Here is a 26,927-nt window from a genome sequence, read left to right on the forward strand (position 1 = left end):
AAGAAAGCTGTTAATATAGCTACATAAGTAATTAAAAGTAATTTAAGAACTGTGTATCATAGCTTGAGACAAAGGAACCTGCATTTTAATAAATGCAATAAAAATACATAAAAGAGATAAAGACTAATTTACTACCTTTTGTGATGTTTACATATTTTTTAAAATGTTAAAATCTATATTGGAGCTCTGAGGATACGTGATGAAGCCAAAATAGTAGAAACAACATGACCCAGACAGAAAAAAAGCAAAGACTTGTCCCTCAAGAAAAATTTGTACAATTCATCTTAAACAAATTTATTCTTGCATATGTGGTAATAAACTAGCTTTGGACTTAATGGTCAATCTTGTATGTCAATAGGTTCAGATTTAATAACTCCATTGGTAAATTTCCTTTCTATTACAGATACTGATAAAAGCAGGAATTTTGCTATGCTTCTGATCTCAGCTGCTATTCAGAAGTAAATTACAAAATACAACTGTAAAGCTTTATGTACTACGGGTAACTGAAAATGCATTTTAAGGAAAAATAAGATGACACAACAATACCTACAATTTTATATGTATCATTTTTCCAGACAGCAAGCTCCATTGTCAAAATAGCAAATACTGTCAATGTATACATACACAGACAAAAACAATTTCCTTCCATTAGTCAAATCACTACTGCAAGTAGGAAAGAATCTACAAACGTTACTTATAAAACATGCCTTACTGTTCTTTAGAGATGTAAAATAACCTTTAAAATATAAAGAAAGGAGAATCTTTCAAGCAAGAGAGGATTTTTTTGTAACTTTCTTTTAAATGTGGGAGATTATGTGAGAGCCATCTCACATTCATTTGACTGATTTAGTGCTGGGGGTCAGGGGAAGCTAAACCTGAACACACTGCCAACAAAGGGTTAACATTTAATAATTTACTGAGAAGGATAAAGGAGGGAAAGAAGTCAAGATAAGAGGGGCTTTCCCAGTTCTGAACAGTTACTTTCCCCAGTCATGAACAAGGGAAAAAAGAATGAATTTCAACAAATATCAAAAGGAATTCAACTACAGAAAAGGGTGACCATGGATGGAGAGTTCATAGAGTAAAAAGGTCCCTTGAGAACAACACTGTCCCTCTAAGAAAGTTACCAAAAAATGGTTTAGATGTACAGAGGTAGAAATATTAGTCCTTTAAATAATTAGTTCTTATTTTCAGGTACTCTTCCCTCTAGGAGTAGAAGGATTCAAGATAGGATAAATGACTCAAAATTTCTGCAATTAATCTATGATGAAAAATATCCAACAGCTATGAATGAGCAATATCAGAACTAGTCTCCTAAGGTGACTAGAGATTTTTACTCTCAAAACATCTTAATTAGAAATTACAATAACAGAGCAAAATGACAACACTGGTATCAGTATTTATCTTGCTTAATACCCACGTTAGATATGGAGTCCATCATTTTCTAAACTTTGTCCTGCTGCTGCTCAGCCTGAGTGTGAGGTTATGTTGTCCTTCCCACTTCAGTCTCCAGGGGGTAGTCAGGCTCTAAGATAAAGGAACTAACTTTGAAGATATATACGGAATCTAGCCTTGAAGAAATGAAAGTGGTCAGATTCTAGGGCAAGGGCCAGAGGACCAGAAGTTGGGCCTGGGAACCTCACTCTTCCTTCCTTTTCTTTCAGACCATCCCCAGTCCTTCCAGACTAGGAGGACTCAAAGGTGACTTCTGGAGGGAGAATACAAAAGACCAAGATTAGAAGATAGTAAAATTGACCAATAATCAAGGAAATTGGTATTAAACCAAGTCATTTCAAAAAGGTTTTAAATAGGGAAAGGATGTGATTAGAATAGTTTCCAAAACCTGTATTTAAAATTAAAATTTTAACACAGCACATGACTCTCTGAGTCAGTTTTAAGACATAAACGAGCCTGATTTCTGATTCTGAAAATCATTAAAATAACAGTATTACACCGTATACTAAAAACATCCCAGTTGCGGGTGGAGTCAAGATGGCGGACTAGGAGGATGTGGAATTCATGTCTCCACACAACTAGGGGACCTACCAGGCACCGGTACGGGACCACGGACACCTAAGGGGAAGGGAAGAACTGTCAGCAACCAGGTAGGAAATGGGGCGTGGGGGGGAGTGAAGGGAGAGAAGAAGTGGAGGTGGGAGGGGACTGGCAACGTTGAGGGGCGGCTGGGGAAGGGGAAGGGATCCCACGCCCGAAGGGGTAAGTTGGGGGACCAGAGGATCAAAAGGGAGTGTGGCCAGATGTCCCCTGCCCACTTGGGCCCTCAGGAACCTGCTGAGATTGGGCCTGATCCTTTGCCCACCTAGGCCCCCTCCAGCCGTGCCGGTCCTGAGGGAGGGGAGGGAGGGAATGGGGAGCAAATGTAAAGGCTGGACCCTGAGGGGGTGCTGGGGGAGGGGAGGAGTTCCTACACCCAGCCAGACCCACCCATGGTTAGGGGTCCAGCAGCAATGGGGGGAGGACCCTGGGGGAGATGGTCGGGGAGGGGCACGAAGGAACAGAAAGGAACGGGGCCAGCGCTTTCCCTGTCCACTCAGGCACCGAGGAGCCTGTTGGGCTCCTGGGCCTAATGTTCTGCCCTGGGAACCTCCCTCCTGCCCCACAGAACCCAAGCCCTGCCCCTACACCCCAACCCAGGGCCCCACCTCTACACTTGGAGACCACCTCCAACGTGCTGGGCCCAAGCCTCCCCCCCCCCCCCCCCCGCCCCCCTGCCCCACCGCCACACACCCTCACCCAGGGCCCTACCTCCAAACCCTGGAACTCCACACTCCAGAGGCCCTCCTTTCCACGGCTGCCCCTCCCCTTCCGCGCAGGTCCTAGGTAGAGGCCCCACCCCACGCTTCAACGTCGCCCCCCACCACCCGCCTAGGTCCCGCCCCACCCTAAACCCTGCCACTGCCTAAGTTCCACCCCTGCCTAAACTCCAACCCCATGGCCAAGGCTTTTTTTTTTCCCTTCTTTTTTCCTCTTTTAGATTGGGGTTCTATTTTACCTTGCTGACTCGCTGTTGATTCATTTATATTTTTCCTAATAAATCTTTTATTTTTCTAATTTTATTTCTTTCTTTTTTTTTTTTTTTTGCGGTACGCGGGCCTCTCACTGTTGTGGCCTCTCCTGTTGCGGAGCACAGGCTCCGGACACGCAGGCTCAGCGGCCATGGTTCACAGGCCCAGCCACTCTGCGGCATGTGGGATCTTCCTGGACTGGGGCACGAACCCGTGTCCCCTGCATCGGCAGGCAGACTCTCAACCACTGCGCCACCAGGGAAGCCCTATTTTATTCTTTATACTTTGTTATTGTCCTCTCCTTTTGGCTTGTTTCTCCCTGCCCCACTCCCCACTTTATTTTTCTTTTTTCTGTTGTGGTTTTATTTTACCTTGTTGCTGTTGTTTCAATTATATTTTTATTTTTCCTAATATATTTTTTATCTTTCTAATTTTATTTTTTATTCTTTCATATTGTACTACACCTTTTTGTTTCTTTTTTTTTTTCTTTTCTGCCATGCCATGAAGCTTGCGGGATCTTGGTTCCCAGGCCAGAGGTTGGGCCTGAGCTCCTGTGGTGGGAGCTGCTAGTCCAAATTGCTGGACTAACAGAGAACCTCAGCCCCAGGTAATATTAACTGGAGTGAGGCCTCCTGGAGGTCCTACTCTCAGCACCAAGACCCGGCTCTATCCAACTGCCTGAAAACTCCAGTGCTGGATGCTTCAGGCCAAACAACCAGTAAGACAAGAATACAGCCCCACCCATCAAAAAAAAAAAAGAAAAGAAAGAAACAACAAAAATATGTTACAGACGAAAAAACAAGGTAAAAACCTACAAGACCAAATAAATGAAGATGAAATAGGCAACCTACCTGACAAAGAATCCAGAGAAATGATAATGAAGATGATCCAAAATCTCAGAAACAGAATGGAGAAAACACAAGAAATATTTAACAAGGGTCTAGAAGAACTAAAGAGCAAACAAATGGTGATGAACAACACAATTACTGAAATTAAAAATACTCTAGAAGGAATCAATAGCGGAATAACTGGGGCAAAAGAACGGATAAGTGAGCTGGAAGATACAATGGTGGAAATAACTGCCAGGGTGCAGAATAAGGAAAAAAAGAATGAAAAGAATTGAGGACAGTCTCAGAGACCTCTGGGACAACACTAAACGCACCAGCATTCGAATTACAGGGGTCCCAGAAGAAGAAAAGAAAGGGTCTGAGAAAATATTTTAAGAGATTATAGTCGAAAACTTCCCTAACACGGGACAGGAAATAGTCAATCAAGTCCAGGAAGCGCAGAGAGTCCCATACAGGATAAACCCAAAGAGAAACACAACGAGACACATATTAATCAAACTATCAATAATTAAATACAAAGAAAAAATATTAAAAGCAGCAAGGGAAAAGCAGCAAATAACATGCAAGGGAATCCCCAAAAGGTAAACAGCAGATCTTTCAGCAGAAACTCTGCAAGCCAGAAGGGACTGGCAAGACATATTTAAAGTGATGAAAGGGAAAAACCTACAACCAAGATTGCTCAACCCAGCAAGGATCTCATTCAGATTCGATGGAGAAATTAAAACCTTTACAAATGATCAAAAGGTTAGAGAATTCAGCACCACCAAATCAGCTTTACAACAAATGCTAAAGGAACTTCCCTAGGCAGGAAACACAAGAAAAGGAAAAGACCTACAAAAACAAACCCAAAACAATTAAGAAAATGGTAATAGGAACATACCTATCGATAATTACCTTAAATGTAAATGGATTAAATGCTCCATACAAAAGACACAGACTGGCTGAATGGATACAAAAACAAGACCTGGACATATGCTGTCTACAGGAGACCCACTTCAGACCTAGGGACACATACAGACTGAAAGTGAGGGGATGGAAAAAGATATCCATGCAAATGGAAATCAAAAGAAAGCTGGAGTAGTAATTCTCATATCAGACAAAATAGACTTTAAAATAAAGAATGTTACAAGAGACAAGGAAGGACACTACATAATGATCAAGGGATCAATCCAAGAAGAAGAAGATGTAACAATTGTAAATATTTAGGCACCCAACATAGGAGCAACTCAATACATAAGGCAAGTGCTAACAGCCATAAAAGAAGAAATCGACAGTAACACAATAATAGAAGGGGATTTTAACACCCCATTTTCACCAATGGACAGATCATCCAAAATGAAAATAAATAAGGAAACACAAGCTTTAAATGACACATTAAACAAGATGGACTTAATTGATATTTATAGGACATTCCATCCAAAAACAAGAGAATACACTTTCTTCTCAAGTGCTCATGGAACATTCTCCAGGATAGACCATATCTTGGGTCACAAATCAAGCCTTGGTAAATTTAAGAAAATTGAAATCGTATCAAGTATCTTTTCCGACCACAATGCTATGAGACTAGATATCAATTACAGGAAAAAAAAAAACTGTAAAAAATACAAACACATGGAGGCTAAACAATACACTACTAAATAACCAAGAGATCACTGAAGAAATCAAAGAGGAAATCAAAAAATACCTAGAAACAAATGACAATGGAAACACGATGACCCAAAACCTATGGGATGCAGCAAAAGCAGTTCTAAGAGGGAAGTTTACAGCAATACAATCCTACCTCAAGAAACATCTCAAAAAAAAACCCCTAACCTTACACCTAAAGCAATTAGAGAAAGAAGAACAAGAAAACCCCAAAGTTAGCAGAAGGAAAGAAATCATAAAGATCTGATCAGAAATAAATGAAAAAGAAATGAAGGAAAAAAGAGCAAAAATCAATAAAACTAAAACCTGGTTCCTTGATAAGATAAACAAAATTGATAAACCATTAGCCAGACTCATCAAGAAAAAAAGGGACAAGACTCAAATCAACAGAAATAGAAATGAAAAAGGAAAAGTAACACTGACACTGCAGAAATACAAAGGATTGTGAGACATTACTAAAAGCAACTATATACCAATAAAAGAGACAACCTGGAAGAAATGGACAAATTCTTAGAAAAGTACAACCTTCCAAGACTGAACCAGGTAGAAATAGAAAATATAAACAGACCAATCACAAGCACTGAAATTGAAACTGTGATTAAAAAATCTTCCAACAAACAAAAGCACAGGACCAGAGGGCTTCACAGGAGAATTCTATCAAACATTTAGAGAAGAGCTAACACCTATCCTTCTTAAACTCTTCCAAAATATAGCAGAGGGAGGAACACTCCCAAACTCATTCTACAAGGCCACCATCACACTGATACCAAAACCAAAGATGTCACAAAGAAAGAAAACTACAGGCCAATATCACTGATGAACATAGATGCAAAAATCCTCAACAAAATACTAGCAAACAGAATCCAACAGCACATTAAAAGGATCACACACCATGATCAAGTGGGGTTTATCCCAGGAATGCAAGGATTCTTCAACATACGCAAATCAATCAATGTGATACACCATATTAACAAATTGAAGAATAAAAACCATATGATCATCTCAATAGATGCAGAAAAAGCTTTCAACAAAATTCAACACCCATTTATGATAAAAACTCTACAGAAAGTAGGCAAAGAGAGAACCTACCTTAACATAATAAAGGCCATATATGACAAACTCACAGCCAACATTGTTCTCAACGGTGTAAAACTGAAACCATTTCCTCTAAGATCAGGAACAAGACAAGGTTGCCCACTCTCACCAGTATTATTCAACATAGTTTTGGAAATTTTAGCCACAGCAAGCAGAGAAGAAAAAGAAATAAAAGGAATCCAAATCAGAAAAGACGACGTAAAACTGTCACTGTTTGCAGATGACATGATACTATACATAGAGAATCCTAAAGATGCTACCAGAAAACTACCAGAGCTAATCAATTAATTTGGTAAAGTAGCAGGATACAAAATTAATGCACAGAAATCTCTTGCATTCCTATACACTAATGATGAAAAATCTGAAAGACAAATTAAGGAAACAATCCCATTTACCATTGCAACAAAAAGAATAAAATACCTAGGAATAAACCTACCTAAGGAGACCAAAGAGCTGTATGCAGAAAACTATAAGACCCTGATGAAAGAAATTAAAGATGATACAAACAGATGGAGAGATATACCATGTTCTTGGATTGGAAGAATCAACATTGTGAAAATGACTATACTACCCAAAGCAATCTACAGATTCAGTGCAATCCCTATCAAACTACCACTGGAATTTTTCACAGAGCTAGAACAAAAAATTTCACAATTTGTATGGAAACACAAAAGACCCCAAATAGCCAAAGCAATCTTGAGAAAGAAAAAAGGAGCCGGAGGAATCAGGCTCCCTGACTTCATACTACACTACAAAGCTACAGTAATCAAGATAGTATGGTACTGGCACAAAACCAGAATATAGAACAATGGAACAGGATAGAAAGCCTAGAGATAAACCCATGCACATATGGTCACCTTACCTTTGATAAAGGAGGCAAGAGTATACAAAGGTTGGAGAAAAGACAGCCTCTTCAATTAAGTGGTGCTGGGAAAACTGGACAGCTACATGTAAAAGAATGAAATTAGAACACTTCCTAACACCATACACAATAATAAACTCAAAATGGATTAAAGACCTAAATGTCAGGCCAGACACTATAAAACTCTTAGAGGAAAACATAGGCAGAACACTCCATGACATAAATCACAGCAAGATCCTTTTTGACCCACCTCCTAGAGAAATGGAAATAAAAACAAAAATAAACAAATGGGACCTAATTAAACTTAAAAGCTTTTACACAGCAAAGGAAACCATAAACAAGACGAAAAGACAACTCTCAGGATGGGAGAAAATATTTGCAAACAAAGCAACTGACAAAAGACTAATCTCCGAAATATACAAGCAGCTCATGCAGCTCAATATCAAAAAAAACAAACAACCCACTCCAAAAATGGGCAGAAGACCTAGATAGACTTTTCTCCAAAGAAGATATACAGATTGTCAACAAACACATGAAAGGATGCTCAACATCACTAATCATTAGAGAAATGCAAATCAGAACTACAATGAGGTATCACCTCACACAGGTCAGAATGGCCATCATCAAAAAATCTACAAACAATAAATGCTGGAGAGGGTGTGGAGAAAAGGGAAGCCTCTTGCACTGTTGGTGGGAATGTAAATTGATACAGCCACTATGGAGAACAGTATGGAGATTCCTTAAAAAACTAAAAATAGAACTACCATACGACCCAGCAATCCCACTACTGGGCATATACCCTGAGAAAACTATAATTCAAAATGAGTCATGTACCACGGTGTTCATTGCAGCTCTATTTACAATAGCCAGAACATGGAAGCAACCTAAGTGTCCATCAACAGATGAATGGATAAAGAAGCTGTGGCACATATATACAATGGAATATTCCTCAGCCATAAAACGAAACGAAATTGAGTTATTTTTAGTGGGGTGGATGGACCTAGAGTCTGTCATACAGAGTGAAGTAAGTCAGAAAGAGAAAAATACCATATGCTAACATATATATATGGAATCTAAAAAGAAAAATGGTTCATGAACGTAGGGGCAGGATAGGAATAAAGATGCAGATGTAGAGAATGGACTTGAGGACACGGGGAGGGGGAAGGGGAAGCTGGGATGAAGTGAAGAGTAGCACTGACATATATACACTACCAAACATAAAATAGATAGCTTGTGGGAAGCAGCTGCATAGCACAGGGAGATCAGCTCAGTGTTTTGTGACCACCTAGAGGGGTGGGATAGGGAGGGTGGAAGGGGGACACAAGAGGGAGGAGATAAAGGGATATATGTATATGTATAGCTGATTCACTTTGTTATACAGCAGAAACTAACACAACATTGTAAAGCAATTATACTCCAATATAGATGTTAAAAAAAATTAAAAAATAAAAATATCCCAGTTAAATTTTCTTAGGAGAAGGGAGGTTAGGTCCTATGATGGATATGGTGGGCTGGTTTGTTCACCGTCTATACTACATTCCTTCCTAGTATGACTCCAGTATTAAAGGGATGGAAAGGCTAAATGTGATATTTTCCAAATTATCTTGCAGCTAGGGTTCTAGATATAAATTCCTTCCAATTTGGAAGGAAGCAGAGATTCACTTCTTGCTGACCTTTTTTTTTTTTTGCTGGTAAACAAAGCTGTGGATGCAAAATGTTTCTAAAGCAGTATTCCAATATGTATTCTCCAGCTTACCAGTAAGGCAGAGGCAGTTGTGTAAGAGACAGTGGACGGTTAACCTGAAATACACTGCACAGGCTTAGTAGAGGTCAGATGGTAGATGGCAAGGAAACATATTGCAGGTTAAAAAGCTAATGACCCATTCCAGCCAAATGGCAAAACATTTTAAAAAACAACTGCCACTTTGTACCTTGAAAGACAAACCATGTGCCTAACAAGCTTTCAGCTCTGCAAAAGAAGGGTGTCTCTGCCTGTGGCCTGAGATTCCAGCTGACTGAAAATGGTAATGGGTGGGGGGGAGCAGTGTTCTCATGGCTGGAAAAGCCAAAAGGCAGGAAATAAGATGGCGGCCTGAAGCCTTTCCGAAGACCCTCCCTCAAAATAATGGGAACCAGTCCAGCTGCTAAGATCTAATTAAGGGTGATACCTTTCCACCCAAGCCTCTTATTGAAGATGATGCCATGAAGTTGAAAAAGTCCAAAACAGAACCAGTATACAATCTACAGACTTCGGATTTAAGAGCTTGGTCTAAATGTGCTCTTTAACTGTGGTTACTTGTATATGAAACTGCATACAAGCAAACAGACTGGAAATCTACATTTCAGGGAACTACACTGCTAAAGAAACCAATACCCTGCAAAAACTCATATTCAACCTTTAAAGCAACTCTTCGGTCCACAACCTACACTAGCAGGAATCAGGCTGTGAAAGGTATGCAGTCCCCAAGAAAGGTATACTTTAAAACCCATTTCATATGAGGCAACGGAGTGCTAAGAGATGAAGAGTAAGTTCTCAGAGGGCAAAACCAAAGGTCGTGGATGACAATGGATAAAAGTTAATCCTAGAGAATAGAATAGGGGCTACAAAATAAGTTAACCAAGGAAGTCTTCTTGAAGGAAGGCTTTACAAGAAACAGATGGCACACTCAAAAGGGATAACTGAAAAGAGTTTAATGAAATGACCATTTATTTACCAAGGCGTAAGAAGGGTTGAGGCAACCAATAGGGGATAGTGAAGCACCCAGGGACTAGCAACAGCCGGAAGTTATTATCTTCCACAGGCCTAAAGGTCAAAGGAAAGAAGCAGTGTCACTGAAGCCCTGTAAGAGATGAAGTTAGGGCTTCCTTGGTGGCGCAGTGGTTGAGAGTCCGCCTGCCGATGCAGGGAACACGGCGGATTCATGCCCCGGTCCGGGAAGATCCCACGTGCCGCGGAGCGGCTGTGCCCATGAGCCATGGCCGCTGAGCCTGCGCGTCCGGAGCCTGTGCTCCGCAACGGGAGAGGCCACAACAGTGAGAGGCCCGCGTACAGCAAAAAAAAAAAAAAAAAAGAGATGAAGTTACAGGAGTCCCCCAAGAAGACTTGCGCCTTTAGGTACAGGAACACAATCACTACCAAATGGTAGCCCTGGTGGGAGGGAACTAGGAATATAAATATCTCTCCAGTGCTTTCTCTTCTACCCTCTTACTATATGTTTGCATCCTCCCAAAATTCATATGTTGAAACCTAATCCCCAATGTTATCAGTATTTGGAGCTGAGGGCTTTGAGAGGTGCTTAGGTCATGTGGTTGGACCCCTCAAAAATACAATCAGTACCCTTATAAAAGAGATCCCAGAGAGTTCCCTCACCCCCTCTGCCATATGAAGACACAGGGAAAAGACAGTCATTTATGAACCAGGAAGTGGGCTCTCATCAGAACTCAACCATGCTGGCACCCTGAATCTTAGGTTTCCCAGCCTCCAGAACTGTGAGAAATAAATTTTTGTTGTTTATAAGCCACCCAGCCTATGGCATTTTGTTATAGCAGCCTGAACAAATTAAGATACCTCTGATTTAAGAGATCTTTCTCATTGGCTGAACCTAAATGGAATCCATAGGACACGGAAATACAGGTGATGCGTTCCATAATGGTCAGGGTAGAACTACGGGTCTGGAGGAGCACATGAAGAAAAATCATCACTAACAATAACATCAATCCCTTGCCCATACCCCTATTAAATCACCTATTAAGAACAAATCACAAAGGAAATTACAAAATTGTGAGGAAAACCACATTTCAAAACTCATGAAATACAGCCAATGCAGCACTCATAGGGAAATTTATAACCTTACAAATTATTTTTAGTACTTAAGTCTTTAACTCAAGAAGCTAGAGGGCTTCCCTGGTGGTGCAGTGGTTGAGAGTGTGCCTGCCGATGCAGGGGACACGGGTTCGTGCCCCGGTCTGGGAAGATCCCACATGCTGTGCAGCGGCTGGGCCTGTGAGCCGTGGCCGCTGAGCCTGCGCGCCCGGAGCCTGTGCTCCGCAACGGGAGAGGCCACAGCAGTGAGAGGCCCGCATACCGCAAAAAAAAAAAAAAAAAAAAAAAAAAGAGGTAATGAATAACATAAGTAATAAGACCTAATTAGGTCACTTACATTAAGTCATTTAATACTCACAACTGCTCTATGAGATTGATACTGTCATTTCTACTTAATATTGAGAAAACTGACACACAGAGAAGTAAACTGCTCAAAATCACACTATTATGTACTGGAGCTAGGATTTCCTATGCTGTCCAACTCCAGAGTCTGTTCCTTTGACAACTGCATTACACTCCCTTTCAGAATAAAAAAAGACTATCAAAATATCTCCCCAAATAGAAAACTGGAACTAAGCAATAACCATAAAAGAAAAGGAACCAATGGACATCATCCATTCCCCATATCCCTAGCAAAGGCCTAGACCAGGGGTCCCCAACCCCCAGAGCCGCAGACCAGTACCAGTCCGTGGCCTGTTAGGAGCTGGGCTGCACAGCAGGCGAGTGAGAGAAGCTTCATCTGCCGCTCCCCATCACTCGCATTACCACCCGCACCATCCCCACACTTCATTCCCCACCCCACCCCCACTCCCCCCACCCTCCCCTGCCGCCTGGTCTGTGGAAAAACTGTCTTCCACGAAACCGATCCCTGGTGCCAAAAAGGTTGGGGACTGCTGGCCTAGACAGTTTAAGGGCCAATTTTAGCTATGCCCTCAAGGAATAGATCATTCCTGAAAGGTAGCAGAATATGCCCCCCAAAATTATGTCATTGGGCATATTGATTATTTTGAGCTGTAGGCACTTGAAAAACAGCAAATGAAGGGGAAAACTTTCTCTGAACTCTCCCCCTTATTCTGCCTAAAGACAGATCTTCCAAAAGGAACTCAATTATCATAAATCCCTTCCCTGGGAGTTTCATCAACTAGAGAAGATTGAGTCATCACAGGAGAGGAGGCTACACCCAGACAAATGTTGTCGTATCTCCCATCTGCTCTTCTAAGGGTCCATTTATCTTTCCTAAGTAAACATTTACTCTTCCCTAAGAGGTCTACACCCCCTCCCCCCCATATAGATGCTATCTGAGCCTGAATTCCAAGCCATCGAGTGTTAGATTCCCCTGGGTATCGACCAAGATTCTTTCCTTAATCAAACTTTAGTCAGGCTCCTGAAATTTCTCCTAGGCCTACCTGTGCACTTCCTTGCAAAATTTAGTTTTAACAAGAACCCTGGTATGTCAGTTTAGCAAGCGTCTCCCATCCGCCACAACTGATCACCCTCAATATTGGGTTCCTCATCTTCTACCATTCCCCTAAGTGTAATCATGCCCCATAGGGTTAACAGAAGCTGGTGACTAATAGAGATTCTTGAGCTTGTCTTACAGAACAACAGATAAGGGAACAGCTTGTTAAAACCTCTCTGCTTATAAACTGCCTTCACTGATCAGCTTGCTTTAGTTTTTTCCCCTCTCCTTAACTGCATACCCTCCAAGCTTCACATAGCCTAGGTAATACACCACAAGACACCTTAACCACCCCACAGATAACACCTCGGATGTATGGGTTGCTATGGTAATGGGGGCAGAGACTTAAGTTGTTTTTTCGGAACTTAGAGTCAGCTCTTGTTCGGTTTGAGCTAAGACTGGTTGGGACCACGGGCCCTAACACTGGGCCTGCACAGGTGTTGGATGAATGCTCTTTTATTGTCAGAGGGCCAAAACCTTCACCCCCAAATCATGCTAAGCACCTCCATTTTTTAACATGCATCCCTGGAAGAAGCATGTAACCAAGATATATCTGCACAGAACACCGACTACCTCACTTTTTCCCTACCTCCAATCACCTTTCCTCACACCTAAGACCACCCTGCTCCTTTACCCCATAAATATCCCACCTTTGGGAGGGTGGATTTCAGACTTGTTCTCCTCCCTTGGCTGCTTTGTGAATAAACTTTCTCTGCTGCAAACCTTGGTGTCTGAGGTAACAGAGGTAATGTCTGACTACCCTAGCTTGTCATCACCAAGAATCCCGTTATATTGGCTTAGCCAAAACCCCTCCTGACCCCGTGTTTCCTCTTAGTAATTAAATTCCCATTTATCCATGCTGTATTTGCAATAGAACCCAGTTCTATACTGAGGTCTCTTTCCCCCTATTGTATGTCCTGAATAAAATATGTTTTAACTGCTTTAACTACTGTCTAGCTCTGTTTCGTTTTGTTTTTTTAAACAGTATCTCCCATGTATATATGCAGTATACGTGTTGTTAAAAATACGACAACAGGCCCCAAATGGAGTCACTTATACTAAGATCCACCTTACCAAATCAAGACTTAATTACACTTTTTTTTTTTTTTTTTTTTTTTTTTTTTTTGCGGTACGCGGGCCTCTCACTGTCGTGGCCTCTCCCGTTGCGGAGCACAGGCTCCGGATGCGCAGGCTCAGCGGCCATGGCTCACGGGCCCAGCCGCTCCGCGGCATGTGGGATCTTCCCGGACCGGGGCATGAACCCGCGTCCCCTGCATCGGCAGGCGGACTCTCAACCACTGCGCCACCAGGGAAGCCCTTAATTACACTTTTGGCCTCTCCAAAAATGTAACTGAACAGGACCTGTGGAGCCTTCCCAGGACAGAGCCCCTCCCCCATATCTTCTGCTGTAGCTCCTCTTAGAAGTGCCAAGATAACAGTATTTCATGCATATTTCCTGAACTTTTCAGATGCTAAAACCACCACCACATGGAAGAAATTAGCTACTTGATGATCATGAGCCTGTAGCCCCCAGACCTACTGGTACCTAAGGATTGATAACGTTAACTGCCCTGTTACCTCAAGATCAACCAATCAGAGAATTGTGCATGAACTGAGATGCCAGCACACACCCTGGGATGCCCCTCCCCTCCCCTGACCTTTAAAAATGCTTTGCTGAAACCCTTCAAGAAGTTAGGGGTTTTTTGGGGGCACGAGCCACCTGTTCTCCTTGCATGGCCCTGCAACAAACCTTTCTCTGCTCCAAACTTCGACGTTTCGGTTTGTTTGGCCTTACTGTGTGTCAGTCACAGGAACCTGCGTTCGGTAACAGAAATAGAATCTTAAGCCAGTCAGTCAGGAACTACCCAATCAACACTAGTGAGGTAATCTGCCTGACAGACCCGTGCCATCCCCTAAAAGAACGTTACCTTGACACAAACAATCCACTCTTTTTTTTAAATTTATTTTTTTATACAGCAGGTTCTTATTAGTTATCTATTTTATACATATTAGTGTATATATGTCAATCCCACCATAAAAAGGAACGACATTGGGTCATTTGTAGAGACGTGGATGAATCTAGAGACTGTCATACAGAGTGAAGTAAGTCAGAAAGAGAAAAATATCGTATATTAATGCATATATGTGGAACCTAGAAAAATGGTACAGATGAACCGGTTTGCAGGGCAGAAATAGAGACACAGATGCAGAGAACAAATGTATGAACACCAAGGGGGGAAAGTGGCAGGGATGGGTGGTGGTGGTGGGATGAATTGGGAGATTGGGATTGACCAATCCACTCTTTGCTAGCCTAACTTCCTTGTCCCACTCCCTTCTGCCTACAAGTCTTTCATCTTTTACAGATCCTGGGAAGAAGATCCTTTCTGTCTGCTGGATGGGACGCTGCCTAATTCATGAATCGTTGAAGAAAGCCAGTAAGATCTTTTAAATTTACTCCAGTTGAATTTTGTTTCCTAACAATGTTAATAAACTTTTGTTTTTCTTTTGTTAATCTATCTTTTATGACAGGGGTCTCAGCCAAGAACTCGAAAGGTAGAAGGAAAATTGTTTTTCCTCCCCTGTATTCCCAGTTTGTAAAATCAGTCCTAGAGCACAGAAAGTTATGGGAAGCTGCTTGACTCATTTAGGAGGCAAGCAATAAAAATGCTATTGGAATATTCAATACTGTAAAGATGTCAGGTCTCTACAAATTAATCCATAGATTCAAAGCAATTCCAATCAAATCTTGGTAGTTTCCTTTTTCTAAAGTGAAAATGATAGGCTGATTCTAAAATTCATTCAGAAATACAAAGGGCTAAAAATAACCAAAGCAATCTTGAAAGAAAATAAAGCTGGCTGGTTTTATTCTATCAGACACTAGTATGTATTATAAAGTTAAAAAGTAATTAAAATAATGTGGTATAGGCACAAGAATGATCAAATTAACCAATGGAAAAGAGAATACCCAAAAATAAGGCCACACATACAAGGTATCCTGATTTATGACAAAGGCAACATTGTAGTTCAGCGAGGAAAGGATGGTCTGTTCAGAAAATGCCAGGCTAGGACTTCCCTGGTGGCGCAGTGGTTAAGAATCTGCCTGCCAATGCAGGGGACACAGGTTCAAGCCCTGGTCTGGGAAGATCCCACATGCCTCGGAGCAACAAAGCCCATGTGCCACAACTACTGAGCCTGTGTTCTAGAGCCCGCGAGCCACAACTACTGAGCCCACGTGCCACAGCTACTGAAGCCCGCGTGCCCCGAGCCCGTGCTCCACAGCAAGAGAAGCCACCACAGTGAGAAGCCCGCGCACCGCAATGAAGAGTAGCACCCGCTTGCCACAACTACAGAAAGCTGGTGGGCGGCAATGAAGACCCAACACAGACAAAAATAAATAAATTTATAAATAAATAAAGTTGTTTCCTGAAGATGGAAATTCCTTCTTAAAAAAAAAGAAAAAAAAAAAAAGAAAATGCCAGGTTAACTAGACATCCATATGGGAAAACAACATATGTTGACCTTTACTTGATACCATACAAAAATCAGTTCCAGACGGATAGCAGATCTAGAAGCAAAAGGTAAAATAAAGCTTTTAGAGAAAATAAGCTTTGTCACCTTAGAGGCAAATACTTCTTTAAAGGCACTAACCATAAAAGAAAAAGGTTTACTTGGATTATGATAAAGTTAAGAGCTTCTGTTCATTGAAAGACACTATTAAGAGAGTGCCACACACCTCCTGAGATATTTGAGGTACACAGATCCAACAAAGGACTTATATCCAGTATATGTAAAGAACTCCTTCAAATCAGTAACAAGAAGAGATAATCCAAAAGGAAAATATGCAACAAACTTGAATTGGCTTCACTAAAGTGGATACAAAACTGGTCCTTAAACATATAAAAAGACTCCCCCTTTCCTTATCAGAGAAATGCAAATTAAAGCCAAGAGGAGATACCAGTACACACCTACCAGAATGGTAAAAAGAGAAACTGAAATTAGCAAGTGTTGGTGAGGCTGTAGAGCAACTGGACCTCTCCTGTACTGCTGGTAGGAATATAAATTGGTACAACCACTTTGAAATAGTGTTTGGCAATATCTACACAGGTGAATGTATGTATTTCCTATGACTTAGCAGTTCCACGTCTAAGTATATACTCAACAGAAATATGTTCAATAAGACATATATACTAAAAGGTTCATACTAGCACTGTTTATAATAGTCTCAAACTGGAAATCACCCGAAGACCATTAATAGTAGAGTGGATTTAAAAATGGTCATGCATTCACATGGAATACTACAGAGAAATAAAAAATGCTCACATGACCATATGGATGAATCTAACAAACAAAACCAGAGAGCAAAAAGTCAGAGCAAAAAGAGCATATACAAATGGAATTGCCCAGTATGTAAACTATAAAAATAGACAAAAGGAATCTAAGTTAGTTATTACAAGTCTGAATTGTGGTTATCTTTGGGGTGGGGAGAAGTGACTGAAAGGGAGTAAAAGGGAGTTTCTGGTGTGCTGGTTGACGTTCAGTTTCTTAACATGGGTACTGGTTACATGGATGTATTCAACATGTGAAAATTCATCAATCTGCACATTTATGATTTGTGCACTTTTCTTACGAATATCATGCTGCAATAAAAATTAATGTATGTGACAAAAAGCAAATAAATTAAACTACAAACTAAAAAAAATTTCTAGAAGTATGGTACGGTTAAGTAACATATGAAAAACGTATGCAAGGGACTTCCCTGGCAGTCCAGTGGTTGAGACTTCACCTTCCAATGCAGGGGGTGCAGGTTTGATCCCTGGTCAGGGAGCTAAGATCCCACATGCCTCACAGCCAGAAAACCAAAACATAAAACAGAAGCAATATTGCAACAAATTCAATAAAGACTTTACACCGGGTTCACATCAAAAAACAAACAAACAAAGAAAAGTAAAACGTATGCAAGTCGTAAGAAGCTAACATCCAATAGTAAAATGAGCAAAAAATACAAAAAAAATGCTCAAGAAAGAAATAAAAATGTTTCCAGTAAATGCACAAAATGTAAATTAGAACAACAGAATGCTATTTTTCCTATAAAATTAACAAAGATCAAAGGAAACTAAAAAGGTTGTTGCTGAGGATTTGATGAAAATACTCCTAATGGAAACTTGAATAGGTATATATAACCTTTCTGCATAAGTCTTAAAAAATGTTCATATCCTTTGACCCACTAGTTTCCCTTCTAGAAATTACTATAAGGAAAAATCAGAGATGCAGTAAAAGATGGACTTATGTCAGTGCTGATTACAACTGTATTTTGAAACAATATAACCAAGAATGGGAAAATAGTTATATTATGATACACATACATGATTGGATATTATGCTATTGTTTTCAAAGAGTAATGAATAGGAAAAGACTCACTGAAAAATACATATAAAATTCTATGTGGTATATTTTTTTGTGTTTAAAAAATATCAAACATACATTTGAATAGAAAAAAAGTCTGTAAGAACACATACTATAATGTTAATAGTGGCCATCTGTGGGTGGTAGGAAAATGAGTGATTTTAATTTTGTGGCTTGTTTTCTACAATGAAATGTTCTTTGAGCATGTATTACTATTATACTCAGATATCTAAGAATAGGGTAAAAAAGTATCCACCCACTTTCCTCTCTCTAGCAATCTAAGCAACATAGATTTTTGTCTCTTCTTCATCTCCCACATTCAATCTTGTAACTGTTTCCTCGATTTTACCTTAGAAGTATCTGTCCAAGCCATTATTCAATTATTTCTTCTCTCCTTTCCAGAACTCAGGTGCTTGCCTTCCCTACTGACCTCCTCAAATCCAGGCACTCCCTTTTGGTAAAAGAGCCCTATCTTCCACTACTTCTTCATTCCAGCCCCATCAAACCACTTTATATAGCGACACTCCACACTCAAGTCCCTGAAAAATCTACACCAGGTACTTTCACACCTCCCAACCTTGAGATACTCTGTTCTCTTTCTTTATAATGCATTTTCTCCCTTCCATCTCTCTAAACATATTCACAGTTCAAGATCCACCTCCAATATCCATATACTGGGTGTAGTGTCTCCGAGGCCACAAGAACAGACAGCGGTTTCCAAATCAATCCTCCAATGACAGTTTGTATATATTTCAACATTTACCATTCTGTACTATTTATTGCGTAGCTCTCTGATGGTATGGAATGAGCCGTTTCTTTTCTTAAATTTCTTAAAATCTTGTCGGATGAATGGATTTTAGTAAAGTATACATACATGCCTTATACAGAGGTGTGACTTTTCACCTGTGTCTGATAGACAAATGGCAACAAAAACATTAGACTGTTTTTTTGTTTGTTTTTGTTTTCATTCAAGATGGCAGAGAACGTCTTAAAATAGTCCCACACAAAAGCCCTCACACCCGAGCCTCGAATCAGAAGAACTAGCTACACCTAGCGCAACAGCAAAGGACAAAAGAATTAGATGCTGAGATGCCCCGGCCCAAATCACCCACAGTAGGTCCCACACACAGATCTTAAACCACGGTATAAGAAAATAAAAACAAAAACAAAAACTAGCACCTGCTGCCTCCATTCCGAGGGCCACGCCTCGACCGCGAACTGTGACCTGAGGCATTTCTGGATACTGACCCGAACAAATCGAGGACTAAAAAGGGGGAGGCTAAATCGTACGGGTGAGTAGGAACAAGCAGGGTTCTAGTCCACCGGCCTGGCTGGGAATTCCGGGAGGGCCCGAGGCAGAGGCCGGGCGCGGCGAGAGAGCCTCAGGCTACACCTGTCAGGCTGCGTCCAACATTAGGCCCGGAAATTGCCGAGATTCGGTGACCGAGGCCGGCAGGAGCGTCACCCGATTCCTCGCCCCGGGATCTGCCTCTCGCCCGGCCTCCTCGCCTTCTCCCTCGTCCTAATCAAACAAAGGCAATTCACACGCACCGCCATTTTCCCCTTACCTCAAAAACCACCTCTTCGTCAAAATCCGGTGTCATCCTTCTCCGCCATGCCACCCGCCTCAGCACGATGGGAAATGAAGGCGGGAGAACCGGCTGCATGCGCCCAAGCGTCTGTTTCTGCAGGTCCCGTGAGTCCAGAAAACTACAATTCCCAGCATGCCTCACAGCTCACGCCCCTTTTTCAGGCCCGCTCATTGGCGCTGAGCTTGAACGTGTGGGCGGGAGGGGAGGGAATGGGCTGAAACTCGGGCCCCCTGATTGGAGGAGGCTGGGGCTTTTGTCCGCTTTTTACGGCCGCGACTAGCAGGGGGCGCCTGGAGCTCTGATTTTTTTTTTTGGAGCTGGAGAAGGGCGCGCGCCGGCGAAGCCGCGGTGAGCACTGCGCGTGTGCGCGCGTGGCCGTCTGCCGGGACCTCGGCTGGGCGGCGCTCGTGCCCGCCCGCCCGTCGCCGGCGGCTCGCGCCCGGGAGCGCCGCCGGGTCCCCGGAGCCGGCCGCGTCCTTTGTGCGGCGCTGGGGTTGCGCCTCGGGGCCGCGGGACGGAATGTGGGATCTGCCGGGGCTTTTCTCTTCTGCCCAAACTGTTGAAACAATGGACTGTAAGGGGAGCGGTGATTGAGGGGGGCGAGCGGGGAAGCGAGCTGCACGGGGGAATCATGACTTCTGCCGCCGGTAAGTGACGGCGCTCGCGCTGCCCGCTGGAAAGTTTGTAGCGAGCGCTGCAGGTCTTGGGCTCGGAGCAACTTTGTCCTCCGGGATGGGTTATTGATATTCCCTCAACCTTTCCTCAGGACTGTGCGGAGGAGACGGTGTTTGCTGCCTGATTTTTTCGTCCCTTCGTGCCAAGAGGGGCTCTTTGGAAATAGTGTGTCTCTTGGGACCTCCTTTTAAAAGAAGACCGTGTTGGGGGCTCTTAGCGCCAGGTGAAACGGGAAATGTAAAGAGGGCGTTTACTTTTCTCTCCTGAAATTTGAGCGACTTTGCCTTTGCGTATGAAAATAGTTTAGATTCCCATGTTAAGAAATCAGTTATTCTAGGAAAGGGCAGTGTTCCCGGAGTGTTGAACTCGGCGACTAGGCTGAGCGGCTTTAACCCCTAATGTCGACAGGAAACCCTGACCCTTATTAAGTAAAGAGGTTTAGACATTTTTACTCCTGTTTTGGTGGTTTTCCCCCGGTTACCTGAGGAGCAGAGGAGTAGAATTGCCGATGCCAAGGTTTTGGTTCATCTTCATCCAATTTTTAATGGATTTTCCCCCCTATTTCTACCTGGTTAGTGTAGACAAAGCCTTATTTTTTGTCTGCCTCCTGTCGCCGTTTCCCTTTATCCAAATGGCAAAGCCTGTTGTATTACCTTTGTGTAGACTTTGAAGAATTCTGGACGTTGTATTTCTAAACATTCTGAAGGAACAGTTCCTATTTTCCAAAATAATTACTAAAGTGGTGTTAAGTTCACTTATAAGAACATAGGTTACTTTTTAAGCCAGAACTTAATAACGTATTCAGTATTGAGAAACATTTTTGCCCAGGTTGTAATAAATAAGCTTTCATTAGACATTTTATAGTAAAATAGTGTAAAGCTTCACCACAGTTACTTCTAGAACCAGCATGTAAGTATCAGATTAAGTTTTCTTAGCTTTTCTTGGCATTTATTTTAAATTCCTGCATCTTGTAACTGTCAAACAGCACTCTAAATATTCTGGTTTGTATTCTTTCTAAAGCCTAGATATATTGGAGGTTGTACGGCTAGGTGTAATCAGATTACAACTAACGAGGCAAGAAGTTTAGCCAATAGGAATAAGAAAGCAAGGGATGAAGTGTTCCCGTAATAGTATTCCTGAGGACGATGTTGTGGATCTTTCCTTTTTGATGCTATATGTGTGTACAGGAGGTATGTCATCGTGTACTGGGAATTATGTTATTTATAAACTCTTTTCCTTACCAGAGGGAGGCTTTCTACTTACATGAGGTGAATTATTTTCATCCTAAATTTCTGTGCCTCACTTTAAGTTTTATTAAGGAACAAGTCTAATTTAATTTAAATTTAAAGTGGCTGGAGATTTTAAAATCCTTCCAGCCAACTTTAACTCTCCTCTCCAGTGTCAGACACATTTAAAATTCATACCTTATTTGTATCAGTTTTCAGTTCCAGTCCTAACAGTTTATAATGAACCCATACAGAAGCATTTAATTCTACATTTAAATATGTAAACCGGATCTAGGTCTCAGTCTGGAATTTTATTATTCTTTCATTTGAATGACCCTCGAATAATGCAAACTGTTTTTATATTTTATCAACTTTATAATTAAAGAAGTCCACAGACATTTTTGTGGTGTTTAAAAGAGGGACACTTCCTGTGTTTAGCTGAGTTAGTTGGTTTTTAGCACGGCTTGCTGAGAAGCATTAACTACTTTTTCATTCTCCCATCTGTTAAGATTTATTATTTTTTCTCATGTCTAAATGGAGAATATGGAAAAGAACTGGGGTTTTATTTGTATCCTATTCTTTTAAAATTATGTGTTCATCATTCTTACAAGCTGTTTATGATGCTCTTTGGAACAGTATTCAGAATTCATTAAAACTTTAGGAATGTTATTTGAAGTTGGGGGAGGGGATGTTTGTTTACACGGACTCTAATCTGTGGTATTTGGGATGGTTGGCTTAATTTAAGGCAATAAGAAAAATGTAGAACATCTAAGATATATGTATCCTGAAGAAGAGCTTGCTTTGTTTTTCTGTGTCTGTGAAAGAGTAGGCCCACAATAGAGGTTTTAGAATTATTCTAATCAGTATATGAAAAAAGGAGAGATAATTATAGAAATATATTTCATATATTTTTGAACATGTATAGGTCTCCGTGTACATGTGCTGTGCTTTGCTTTTTGGCTGGTCCAATAGCTAAGAAAGTGTTGCACGTGGACCACCGCCATCTGTGTGTAATAGATGATGAGTGTGTTTGTAATTGTTAGTAAAATGGTACTAGTGCTTTACTTTCTTACCTTATTTTTCCCTGGAGCCAAACAGCTGTGTAAATAAAAGATTTGCTGCTGCGCTCTAAAAAGCTTTGGGTCTGACTGTTGATACAGTATTAATATCCAAAGGTGCTGGATCCATTTCCAGACATCGTGCACTTATTTCAAGAGTTTGACATTGGAGCAGACCGTAATATAAAGGCTTGTTATTTTTTGAGCTGTGTTTCTTTCAAAATAGAGCCACTAAAAAATAAAGAAATAATTTTAAAATAAAAATAATAATAATGATGAAAGACTTCAAATATTGCTATTCTATGACTTAGTTGAACACTTGTTCCTTCTAATAATTAAGAACTTAGGGACTTCCCTGGTGGCACAGTGGTTAAGAATCCACCTGCCAATGCAGGGGATACTGGTTCAAGCCCTGGTCCGGGAAGATCCCGCATGCTGTGGAGCAACTAAGCCCGTACGCCACAACTACTGAGCCTGCACTCTAGAGCCCACAAGTCACAACTGCTGAGCCCACGTGCCACAATTACTGAAGCCCGTGCGCCTAGAGCCCGTGCTCCACAACAAGAGAAGTCACCACAATGAGAAGCCCGCGCACCACTAAGAAGAATAACCCCCACTTGCCGCAACTAGAGAAAACCTGTGCACAGCAATGAAGACCCAACGCAACCATAAATAAATAAATAAAATAAATTTTAAAAAAGAAGAACTCATTCAGTAATCCTATTGAAGTTGATTCCTGTTAACTTTTCAAAATATTCTACATTTAAGTGGATATTGATTTCTATTTAAAGAAATATCTTGTTATTGAGACATAGTAAAGACTGCGTATGTGGCAGCTCTGACTGTTCCCAGACCCTATGTTTAGCATTGGGGATACAGCAAAGAGACAAAGTACCTGCCCTCCTGGAGCTTGCCTTCTAGTGGTGAAGACAGAGGGAGGTACACGGAAGAAAAATCACACAGGGCAAAGTGGCTAGAGAATCTAAGGGTTCTCCTGAAGCATATATCTCCTGAAGTTATCATCTCAGAATCATTTAGGCTTTAGAGATCTGTTCAGCTCCCTCATTTGCAAGTAAGGAAACTGAGGCAACCAGTTCTCCACAGAGGCACACCCAGTTATGTTATTGGCCTCCTCCAATACACGGTTAGCTAAGCCAAAGCTCGCAGTTCTTTGTTTAATTAAGTGAGTATGTGTTGAGGCAGTTAGGTACATGATGCTGCGCTATATCTGTTGGTAATTGACCATAATTCATATAGTTAATTGAATTTCTAGGACACTAAGAACAGAGATTTATGAAAAATGATTGAACTAAAATAGCAAAAATTGGTTGGGTAAATGACACTGAAGCTTTTGAAAAGGCTCTAAGATTCAGAAAGTAAAAGATTAATGAGACGGGGTTTTTTTGTTTGTTGTTTTTAGTTTTGGTAAAATACACCTAACATAAATTTACCATCTATACTATTTATTTTATTTTATTTTATTTATTTATTTATTTTGGCTGTGTTGGGTCTTCGTTTCTGTGTGAGGGCTTTCTCTAGTTGTGCAAGCGGGGGCCACTCTTCATCGCGGTGTGCGGGCCTCTCACTGTCGCGGCCTCTCTTGTTGCGGAGCACAGGCTGCAGACGCGCAGGCTCAGTAGTTGTGGCTCACGGGCCCAGTTCTTCCGCGGCATGTGGGATCCTCCCAGACCAGGGCTTGAACCTGCGTCCCTTGCATTGGCAGGCAGACTCTCAACTGCAGTGCCACCAGGGAAGCCCCCAATCTGTACTATTTTTTTTTTTTTTTAGGGTACGCGGGCCTGTCACTGTTGTGGTCTCTCCCATTGCGGAGCACAGGCTCCGGACGTGCAGGCTCAGAAGCCATGGCTCACAGGCCCAGCTGCTCTGCGGCATGTGGGATCTTCCCAGACCAGGTCACGAACCCGTGTCCCCTGCATCGGCAGGCGGACTCTCAACCACTGCGCTACCAGGGAAGCCCCCGTCTGTACTATTTTTAAGTGTACAGTTCAGTAGCGTTAAGTACATTCATACTGCTGTGCAGCCAATCTCCAGAACTCTTTCCATGTTACAGAACTGATTTCTTTTTTTTTTTTTAATTCCTTCAAAATGCCCAGAGGTAGGATGTTTTCAGAATGCTTACAGAAATGAAATCAGTGTGATGGTCTGTCTGTTTTCCTTATCTTGAGTAAGATGGGAGGTAAGAGGCCTAGGGCATTCATACTTTTTCTTAAGACTTGACTTTATATGTCAGGAGTTTAATAGACCATTACACCAAGCTTTATCATTAGGCTTTGAATGGTTTTAAAATTTTTTCTACCTAAGAAAACAATAATAACACGCTTATTGAACACAACGAAATTGCATGGTGTTGGGAATTTGTATTGTCATTTTGGAAATACTTCATATCTTTTTTATTATAACATTATCCTTTGGAATTGAATGAGAAGGCATCTGTCATCAGGTGATCTTGGTTGAACAGAGTATTAGGGGTTTGAGAAATTCTTCCTCGGTTGGTAAAAGGAAGTAGAGCACCCTACTCTTTTTTTTTCCTCACTACTCATGTCCCTGTAATATCTTCCCGGGTTGGAGTGTTATGACTAATTTCCTTTGTTGAAAAGAAACTCCTCACCAAGTGAAGAATTGAAGCCTCTGTGTATTTAAGTACTTAAACAATGTCCAGCAGATGATATTTTGAAAGGTTTATGTTTATGTTTTTCACTAACTAAGTTTTCATTAAGCGTTAGATCCTGTTGGAGGAACAAACATAAGTATAAGAAGTATAAAATACGTTTTACCTTGTCTTGGGAAATATGATGGGGTGATAAGTGATAGTATAGGTAGAAAAACATAAAAGAACGTTTAAAATGAGGATGTTCAGTATCTGTGTAACTTCATTTTATAGGTCTTTTATGTGAAGCTTTTTTTTTTTTTTTTTTTTTTTTTTTTTTGCGGTACGCAGGCCTCTAACTGTTGTGGCCTCTCCCATTGCAGAGCACAGCCTCCGGTCGCCCAGCCGCTGCGCGGCACATGGGATCTTCCCAGACCGGGGCACGAACCCGTGTCTGCTGTATCGGCAGGTGGACTGTCAACCACTGCGCCATCAAGGAGGCCCTGTGTGAACCTTTTATTTAGGTTCCTGTAGGTTAGTAGCAGATCTTTGCAAATCTAGCACAGTGTAATAGGTGCTCATTGAGTTCTTTTTACATAATGCCAAGAAAGAATTGCTACAATAGGAATTATGGTCATCTTTTAAATGCACTAGAATAGTGGTTATAAATGAAGGGTACACAGTGTAATCACCTGGGGTAGAGCGTAGGCCTGTGACTTTTTTTTTTTTTTTTTAAACATTTCATTTCAAATCTTTTTTTTTTTTTTTTAATTTATTTATTTATTTTTGGCAGTGTTGGGTCGTCGTTTCTGTGCGAGGGCTTTCTCTAGTTGCGGCGAGCGGGGTCCACTCTTCATCGCGGTGCGCGGTGCGCGGGCCTTTCACTGTCTCGGCCTCTCCCGTTGCGGAGCACAGGCTCCAGACGCGCAGGCTCAGTAGTTGTGGCTCACGGGCCCAGTTGCTCCGCGGCATGTGGGATCTTCCCAGACCAGGGCTCGAACCCGTGTTCCCTGCATTGGCAGGCAGGTTCTCAACCATGAGCGCCACCAGGGAAGCCCCAGGCCTGTGACTTTTTAAAAATAAAGCTCAGTGAAGGATTATAGTGAAAATTCCGATTTGACAGCCCCTGCACAGAAAAAATGCCAACCTTATCAAGAGCCTCAAATATTATAGTATCATTACTTTTCAGTTTGGAAAATTTCTGATTTCTGTATTCCTTTTTAGGTTATTTTGTGGTTCTAGTGGGATAGGTCATTGATAAAGGGCATTCATACAATTCTACTGTATGTCATTGAGGTAGAAGAATATGTACTGCTTATTCACATGAGAAGCTTAAAGAGCTGCATCCTACATAAACCTTAGGCAGATTCAACTCTTAGCACTCAGCAAATGAACTGAAGTGCCTTCTCTTACATACGGATCTCAAGCAGAAGCCAGTTACTGTATTTCATTTAGTGTTGCCTGAAGATATGGTAATCCATTCCAGAGTTAGAAGAAAAACTGTATTGGACTTATTAAGCAAAGTACAATATATCCAAAGCTATGTGTACTGGAACTGAAGGGCAATTTAAGGAATTTTCAAGAGTAATAATAGACTCTGAATAATAT

General features: G+C 41.4%; 2 protein-coding genes across 12 annotated transcripts in view; one reads left to right on the forward strand and one right to left on the reverse strand.

The window, feature by feature from the left end:
- VEZT (vezatin, adherens junctions transmembrane protein) overlaps positions 1-19,874 on the reverse strand; it is a 71,311-nt gene extending 51,437 nt beyond the window's left edge. For 4 of the 10 annotated variants that reach the window (XM_032645612.1, XM_032645611.1, XM_032645610.1 and 1 more), the window contains exon 1: positions 19,729-19,844. In XM_032645612.1, coding sequence (XP_032501503.1) covers positions 19,729-19,827 — 99 coding nt within the window. In that variant the 5' untranslated portion in view covers positions 19,828-19,844. Of the gene's footprint in view, positions 1-14,507; positions 14,573-19,728 lie in introns of all 10 variants that reach the window. The other 6 variants (XM_032645614.1, XM_032645615.1, XM_032645622.1 and 3 more) reach the window with 5 other exon arrangements.
- Positions 19,875-20,153: 279 nt separating this feature from the next.
- FGD6 (FYVE, RhoGEF and PH domain containing 6) overlaps positions 20,154-26,927 on the forward strand; it is a 106,835-nt gene continuing 100,061 nt past the window's right edge. The window contains exon 1 of one of the 2 annotated variants that reach the window (XM_032646800.1): positions 20,154-20,399. In XM_032646800.1, the coding sequence (XP_032502691.1) occupies positions 20,384-20,399 (16 nt within the window). In that variant the 5' untranslated portion in view covers positions 20,154-20,383. The remainder of the gene's footprint in view (positions 20,400-26,927) is intronic. The other variant, XM_032646801.1, reaches the window with a different exon arrangement.

This window comes from Phocoena sinus, chromosome 10 (genome assembly GCF_008692025.1).
Source record: "Phocoena sinus isolate mPhoSin1 chromosome 10, mPhoSin1.pri, whole genome shotgun sequence".
Classification (NCBI taxonomy): domain Eukaryota; kingdom Metazoa; phylum Chordata; class Mammalia; order Artiodactyla; family Phocoenidae; genus Phocoena; species Phocoena sinus.